Source organism: Nematolebias whitei, chromosome 6, assembly GCF_014905685.2.
Source record: "Nematolebias whitei isolate Nwh7 chromosome 6, NemWhi1, whole genome shotgun sequence".
Classification (NCBI taxonomy): domain Eukaryota; kingdom Metazoa; phylum Chordata; class Actinopteri; order Cyprinodontiformes; family Rivulidae; genus Nematolebias; species Nematolebias whitei.
In genome coordinates, this window is record NC_056503.1 from 4,137,469 (window position 1) to 4,146,338 (window position 8,870).

An 8,870-nucleotide genomic window follows, 5' to 3' on the forward strand; every position below is an offset into this window, starting at 1 on the left:
TTTGCTGACGGTAGAATCTTTACGAGAAGCGTGCTCAGTTCGAAAGACGTTCCGGGTGTAATTCCCTGTCGCTGTTTACTAGAAACACGTTAAAACTTGGACGTCTGGACAGCGTCAAGAGGTGTGGTCATGTGACAGTTCGAAGAAACTCTACGTGGTGTTGGGTGCCTGTGGGGAGAAATTGCTACCTCCTTGAAAGAAAGTGATGACCTGGGGTTTCTGTTTATTGTAGCCTCCTTAGGTCTGTAGCACAGGAAAACAGACTGGTCAGCAGTGCATCCCCGAGCAACGTATTTATTATTATTTTATACATTTTTTATTATTTTCTACTTTCGGTCGGGGCTGTGCTTCTGGTACGGCAGAATCCTTAAAATACACCTAAATTTGGATGATCCCTAGAGAAGAATCTAGAAGAGGTACCTAAAGAAGAATATATAGAGTGTTGCTATGGTTAAGATAGTAATAATTAGAACTCTTTAGAACAGGCAGAGAGGGACAGATAGAGATTATTTTCATGGTCAAAAGAGAGTAAAATGGTTTTGCTGGATTAGGGTTTTGCAGATGAGTATATGGATTTATTAAAAACAGGGACAGAGAGCTTTTTGAATAGGCAGTGAGGGAAATATGTTTTTATAAGTTGAGGGACAGACAAGAACCTTAGTTAGGCAGGAAAAGGGAAATATAACATTGTAAATGCCATGTATATTTGTTGCATGAATGATGGAGTGTGAGTGAGTTATTGTCTGCTGTATGAATGATAGTGTATGTTTGTTAATGTATAACTGATACGGGAGACTTTACAGATGTATAAGAGTGAAAACTGATAACTTTAACAGCCACTTAATAACAGGAAATGTACACAGACTTATAAAACCAAAGGCAGAGGAAAACATTGTCACATATCAGGCATAAAATTGGTAAGTGACTTTTTTATATTAACACAAATTTATTTAAATAACTTTTGAAGACCAACAGGTTCAGTTCAAACTGGGAGCCCAGACAGAAAACAGAAATCTCCACACTCAAGTTGATGTGAGTAGATGAACACACAAAGACCTTCTCTCTGAAGATAATGTGACAGGTCAAAGATGTTTTTCACTTACTACAGTATCATGTGTGTGGATCAAAGTGTCGGTGTGTCTGGAGTAGAGACTGACTGGAGTCTTGTCGCCCAGATAAGCAGGATGACTACCAGGGTCGTCTGACCTTGTTTTTGTATTTTATTTTCTTGCAAGATTTTGAATTATTACAGGTGAAAGTAAATTAAATCTATGAGGGAACTCAAACACATCTGTGAAATTAAACCAACCAGGGTAAAAGTATTTGGGGAATATTGTGATAAATGTATTAGTAGATTAGAAACAGCTATAATGACATATTTCTATAAAAATTAAGTGGTCTTGACAAAAAACACTCTTTATATATTAGTTATTTAACAAAAGTATTAAAAGTAAAGACAAACGGTAATAAATCTAAGGTGTAGACTGAAAAACATTAAATAAAAATACACTAGTAGTATAAAACAATTCTTATGAGAGTCCCTTAGAGACAGAAGGATGATCTAAGATGTGGAAAACGATTCCAGATTAGAGAAAACATTTTTAACTAACTGATTGATGGGGAGGAGAAGCTTTCTAACTTACTATGAGTGTTATTTTAAATATCTAGTAAACAAAAAATATATTATATATGAACGTTATAGAATAATGTTATATGATAAATAAGATTGACATATCTAATAAGTATTAGACATGTGATTATTGTATTATTAACCTTGTGGTTTCCACTAAAAACAGGGATAACAGTAATATTTGTGCCTTTTTTTTCTTCTGTAGAATAAGAGAGTTTGCAGACAGTCATGACATGAACCGTCATGATTTAACCTTGCATTATTAGATTGGATCATGTGTGCACAAGTAATCTTCCATGGTACATTTTTATTTGTGTAAATTCTAACAATTTGTTGATTATTTCAGTGGGACAGATAAGATACAGGATGTCCACACACATCCTGGCGATAGTTTAAGACTGATAACTGTTCCATTTTCCCGTTACTAAAACTGTTTACTTGTGTTTCGGATTTTATAATGTTTTTCTTCAATTTTAATTGTGTTTTGTTATTGACATGTGTAATGATCAATGCTGTGAAATTTAAATAACCTTCCTTTGGATGTTAGTTCAGGTGGTTCACCTGAGGTAAAATGCTAAGGTGTTTCTTATTTTTATTAAATAAAATTACAGGGTCTGTTGGGGGTGATGATAGCTCTCATCTGGACTCAGGGGAGGAGAAGAGTAGTCAATAATGTTTAAACATTTGAGTTATTCATTAAAAGTTACATAAATAAGTAACATGTATACTACTCAGCTTAAGCAACACTGATTCATGCGAGGGTTGGTAAGAGTAAGTTTAGTTTTTTAAATTTCAGGTAATAAAACTATTAATCGTTTTATTCCTCCCACAGACAAAACACACGCATGTTAGGCTTTGAGACGCAAGGAATCCTTAGCAAAGTTAGGCCTCCTTTGCTGGGGACGTCTGGTGACCTAAAAAGTATTTGCCTGGTTAAATAGAAGTCACGTTCAAACGCACACATGTGCGCGCGCACACACACACACACACACACACACACACACACACACACACACACACACACACACACAGAGTGCTTAATATTTTACAGAGATTGAAAGACATCGTCTTTTCAGACAAACACTATATGTTAAAATGTAACCCAGTGAAGATTCACCTTCAAGAAATTGACAGATAAATGGATCCACATTAATTATGGACAGTTTTTAAACGGCAATACAAATCGACATTAACTTTGGGATTTAACAGAATGTCTTGAAGGAGTCCCATTCTGTGAAGGAGGAGTCAAGGCCCTATAAATCTGTAATGACATGGGACATTCACCCCTTCCGGTTCCTGCTCGCATCATAGACCGGACTGGCCAGCGCTGTAAACTGTAACCTTTTCCTGCCTTGATTTTAATACAGTTGGTAAATGGTAAATGGACTGTACTTATAGAGTGCCTTTCTATCTTATTGAGATACTCAAAGTGCTTTACACTACAATCTGTGCCTCATTTACCCAGACATACTGCACTCTATAAGATCTCTACAAAGCTAATTGAACAACTCATTCTAAGGAGACTAATAAGTGCTTTATCACATTCATACACCAATGAGACACACATCGGAGGCAACAAGGCATTCAGTGTCTTGCCCAGGGACATTTTGGCATGTGACTGCTGGTGGATTTGAACCCCCCAACTCTCATTGGAGGATGACTGCTCTAATCACTCAGCCACAGCTGCCCCAATTACCAATTGGTAAAACTGAATTCACGTTTCCTTAATTTATTAAATAGTGTGAGTTGCCACTTCTGAGGGAGGTCCGAGCCGGGGGAGCAGTGTGGGCTGGAGGTGGGTCCTTGGTCCGAGAGGAGGCCTAAGGCCCACCGGCTAACAACAGCTAGCTGCAATGAACCGTGACCCGCAGCCAGCTCCCGTTCTAGCAAGGTAGAAATGGGATTGCATCAAGGATCAGCTCTGAGCCCCTTCTTGTTTGCTCTGATGATGGATCGACTAACAGATGAGGTCAGGCAGGAATCCCTGTGGACAATGATGTTTGCAGATGATATTGTGATCTGTGGTGTGAGTAGGGAACAGATGGAAGAGAACTTGGAGAGGTGGAGGCACTTGAAAGGAGGGATGGGGCCGATCCAATCCAGTATTGGTATCGGGCTCTGATTCCAGCATAATTTACGTATCAGATTTTTACGATCCAACCTGCAGAGATTTCCGATCCATGATGCATGTCTGTGTCTCCAAGTAAAACGTCTCCACGTGATTCCCTGCCAGCTGCTCTGCAAGTTGGCTTCAAACTATGGAATTGATTTCCTGAACGGAGGCGTGTCTCATGAGCCCAGAGTAATAAGACCCGCCTCACATTCAGGAAACCCATGTCATAGTTTGCAGCCAGCTAAAACCTGCAGTAGCACTGTGGCTAACCACTAACCAACTTTTCATCTAAACATGTTCGCTGTGTGAAAGTATTTTACACTAGAAACACCACAAAACAAGACAGCAACGTGCAAGGTCTGCAGAGCCATAGAACCACAGTAAACCGAGGTAAAGTTAGTTTTATGTTTTACATTCAAGCTCCAGGGCTTCAGCGATGTGTTATTGTCGTTCAGTCCGGAGAAGGCAGTCTGATTTTGGTCAGCCACGCTCAGTCTGCCCCACTCAGTCTGCCCATTTCGGAGGAGGGGCAGACTGAGTGCGGCAGACCAAAATCTGACTGCCTTCTCTGGACTGAACAAGAATAACACACCACTGAAGCCCTGGAGCTCAAATGTTTACCGAGAAGTTGCTAAACTTCATCGTAATTAATGACCAACTGCTATCAGTTGTAGAAAATGAAGGATTTCGCATCTTGATACTTGCAACCAAGATGTAGTTTACCCTCCAGGAGATATTTATCAGTACAACAGTAGACAATCATAAAAAACATATGAATTGAAAAATACAAGAAAATTATGTATATTAAAAAATGAAAAAAAAACAGCTAAATTATAAAGCGATATAAAATACTAAAAACAGGAACATGTCTGTGTTGGTTTATGCCATGAACTTAGCAGATGTTTGAAGCCATCTAATCACTTTAAAGCTAGGAATTTAACAAAAAAGTTTTGCGTTAGCAGAATTTAATTGTAACTTTGAAACTTATCCAAAATTCATAAAACTTACCTCATGTTGCCTTTTTTGACATGCATATATTTGTACAAATTGTACTTGCCTATTGAGGGAAGATTATTACAGCCTCATAAAATCAGTAATGATGACGATATCGGGACAGTATAGACCGATATCCAGATTTAGGTATTGGGATCGGATCGGAAGTTAAAAAATGTGGATCAGTGCATCCCTACTTGAAAGAAGAGGAATGAAAGTCAGCTGTAGTAAGACAGAGTACGTGTGTGAATGAGAGGGAAGAGGTGAGGCTACAAGGAGCAGAGGTCACAAAGGTAGAGGACTTGAAGTACTTGGGGTCCACTGTCCAGAAAAATGGGGAGTGTGGTAAAGAGGTGAAGAAGAGAGTCCAGGCAGGATGGCATGGATGGAGAAAAATTTTAGGAGTGATTTGTGACAAAAGGGTGTCAGCAACAGTCAAAGGAAACATTTACAAGACAGTGGTGAGACCAGCTATGTTGTATGATCTGGAGACAGAGACATGGACAAAAAGACAGGAGAAAGAACTGGAGGTGGCAGAAATGAAGATGTTGAGGTTCTCCTTAGGAGAGACAAGGATGGAGAAGATGAGGAATGAGATAATCAGAGGTACAGCACAGGTTGAAAAACTGGGAGATAAAGTTAGAGACCAGACTGAGATGGTTTGGACATGTCCAGAGGAGGGACAGCGGTTTGGACATGTCCAGAGCAGGGACAGTGGGTATATTGGTAGAAGGATGTTAGAAATGCAGCTGCCAGGAAAAAAGACAAAGAGGAGATATATGGATGCAGTTAGAGAGGATATGGAGGTTGATGGAGTGAGGACAGAGGATGCAGAGGACAGAGTGAGATGGAGGACGATGACTCGCTGTGGAGACCCCTTAAGAGGGAACAGCCAAAAGAAGAAGAAGAAGATTAAGAGGTAAAACTGTGAAACAAAATTCAAATTTTTCCTAACTTTCAACACAATTTATTCATTTATCATATTAATAACATTCTGAGATGCTAAAATAAGTTTGTTTCATTTTAACCAGAGTTGTATGTTTTTTCTTTCACATACTTCTGATGATTCTGAGCGGTTTGAGTCCAAATGAACTTAAAAACCACAGCAAATATGCTGCAATGCACTTTACTTAGAAACCAGATTTCATGCTTGCAATTTTCTGACAAGTCATAGCTTAAATTCAGTTATTATGACAACTGGAGAGAGGGTAATTATTTTGTGGAAGCATACCCTTTTCCATTCTTTTAAAACCAAACTTTATGGTAAATAATTCCAATCTCTCCTCTGGGTGGAGCAGAATGCACAATTAAACAAATCAAGACAATCCATATTTCTATAAAGCACAGTCTCATATTTTTTGCATTACAGGTGAGGCTTATAGAGCCAAAGAAGGTAGAAATATGTTTAGTACCACCTGGTGGCAGTGTTGTACCACTCTGAAAAATGTACATTCAATGATGAAGACTAGTCTACCTCTTTTGGGAGTGATGGATTTGACCTCAGTCCAGTTTCCCACACCTCTACTGGTCACAGCAGCCACCTGCAAAACATCAGTGAGAATTTACTGTATGAAATAATTCTACAACCCGTGTTTTTGTACCTCATTCTGTCAGTTTTTAATCTATCAAGGCACCTCGGTGTCTTACCCTGAATTTGTACAGCGTGTCTGGCTGCAGTTCATTGACTTCCATGCTATTTTTGATGGACCTTTGTGATGTCCAGTCAAGGCCTAAATCCTCTCTATATTCAACCTGTCAACAAGCAAACACAGTTGAAGGCGTATCAAATTCTTGAATACTATTTCTAAATACGGGCTGTTCGGTCCCTAAACAAGTGGTGCGAGAGTTTGGTTCTCATTGCCGGTAGTAAGTTGGACCCCTTCAGGGTGGGAGTTGGACTCCACCAGGGCTGCCCATTGTCACTGATTCTGTTCATAACTTTTATGGACTGAATTTCTCGGTGCAGCCAGGGGGTGGAAGGAGTCCAGTTTGGTGGCCTCAGGATTCCATTTCTGCTCTTTGAAGATGATGTGGTCCTGATGGCGTCATGGTGCCATGCTCTTCAGCTCTCACTGGAGCAGTTCACAGCAAAGTGTGAAGTGGCTAGGATGAGAATTAGCACCTCCAAATCTGAGGCCATGGTCCTCAACCGGAAAAGGCTCTTCAGGTTGAGGGTGAGGTTCAGCCTCAAGTGGAGGAGTTCAAGTATCTCGGGGGTTTGTTTTGTGAGGGAAGAATGGAGCGTGAGATTGACAGATGGATTGGAGCAGCATCTGCAGTGTTGTGGAATCTATGTCGGTCCATTGTAGTGAAGAGGGAGCTGAGCTATAAGGCAAAGTTCTCTGTTTACCCGTCGGTCCACGTTCCTACCGTCACCTATGATCAAAAACTGAGTAGTGACTGAAAGAACGAGATTGTGGATACAGGAGGATGAAATGAGTTTCCTCTGCAGGGTAGCTGGACTCTCCCTTAGAGATAGGGTGAGAAGTTCAGTTATCTGGGAGAGACTCAGAGTAGAACCGCTGCTCCTCCACATCGAGAGGAGCCAGTCGAGGTGGTTCAGGAATCTGGTAAGGATGCTTCCTGGGCGGGCATGTCTGACTGGGAGGAGACCCTGGGGAAGACCCAGGACAGGCTGGAGAGACTATGTCTCTCGGTTGGCCTGGGAACACCTTGAAGTCCTCCAAGAAGAGCTGGAAGAGGTGGATATAGGAAGAGATGTCTGGACCTCCCTGCTCAAACGGCTGCCCCCGTGACCCGACTTCAGAATAAGTGGAAGATAATGGATGGATGAATGAATATTTCTAAATGCAGTGGAGTTGGTCTGTGAAATACAAAAACCTTATCTAAATGATTTAGTAATAATCACTCACAATGTACTCTCTGATCAAACCATGTGTGTTGTCAGGAGGATTCCAGGAAACCTTTACTGTCCCATCCTCCCCATTATCACACGTCAGCTGCAGGTTCCTGGGAGGATCAGGCACTACAACACATCAACATATATTTACCATGGATGAGATAAAAAATGACAAAGCAAAATGTGCTGAAATAAACAAAAAAGCCCTGCTTATTACTGTATTTTGGTTTGTTAAATTATAAATGTGTACTTCAGATACATTTTTATTTCTAGACAGATAAAATGCGACAGCATGAGTACTAAATTAAAGGATGAGTGAAGGTTGAGCTTGCATGACTTACATCCCTCGGGTGTCCTGACTGTGATCATCTCATTGGTCTTGTGCAGCTTTCTGAGGCACTGAGTGAGCACCTTCAGGTGGTAGGTGGTGTCTGGTTTCAGCACAGACAGTTTGTAGCTGGTTTTGTTGCTGTGGGTCTCCATGACAGTCCACTGCTGAGTGCCCACCATCCTGAGCACATAAAGGTAAAAAAACAAGTGGTTAAACTTTATTAACATGGCAGAAGGGGAGCAGATGTAGAGGACATAGATGTCTGATAATTAGACTAAGCCCACCTGTAGTAGATGAGAAAGTAGCACGAGTTCAGGGGGAGGTTTTTGGGACGAGACCAGGTCAGTGTGATGGCACCCAAGAAGTCTGGTGACCACTGGAGATTCTGGACTTTATAGGCAAGTGTATCAGCTGGGAAACAATGAAACAAAGCAGAATCTAATGTTTGAACTCCCTCTTTTGAATCCAGATCCATCCATTCTTCTGCTCAGTTGTACATTTTCAGCTTTGGTCACAAAGTATTTTTATTTTTCAATGCAATTCAATTTAGTTTATTTATATAGCTCCAAATCACAACAAAGTTGTCTCAGGGCACTTTACAGAAACATTCACATACATAGAAAAGCCAATTAGTAAAGTTCTCTATCTAAGGAATCCAGCAGACATGTTGAATCTTAGTTTTGTTGCAGTCTCCCATCCTGAGCAAGCACAATGGTAAATGGACTGTACTTATATAGTGCCTTTATATCTTATTTCAAGATACTCAAAGCAATTTACACTACAATCTGTGCCCTCATTTATCCATCCACACAGCACTATCCTAGATCTCTACAAAGCTAATTGAACAAATCATTCTAATGAGACTAATCAGTGCTTTAGATCACATTCATACACTGATGGGACACACATCAGAGGCTATGGGGGTTCGAATCCACCAGCAGTC

The 8,870-nt window shown here is 40.5% G+C and overlaps 1 protein-coding gene across 1 annotated transcript in view; it reads right to left on the bottom strand.

Moving 5' to 3' along the window:
- Positions 1 to 7,859: 7,859 nt before the first annotated feature.
- The window catches only part of LOC119411486 (sortilin-related receptor), a 44,031-nt gene continuing 43,020 nt past the window's right edge, over positions 7,860 to 8,870 (bottom strand). The window contains exons 4-6 of the mRNA XM_037678437.1: positions 8,212 to 8,338; positions 7,957 to 8,107; positions 7,860 to 7,865 (exon numbers count right to left, since the gene is read on the bottom strand). Coding sequence (XP_037534365.1) covers positions 7,860 to 7,865; positions 7,957 to 8,107; positions 8,212 to 8,338 — 284 coding nt within the window. The remainder of the gene's footprint in view (positions 7,866 to 7,956; positions 8,108 to 8,211; positions 8,339 to 8,870) is intronic.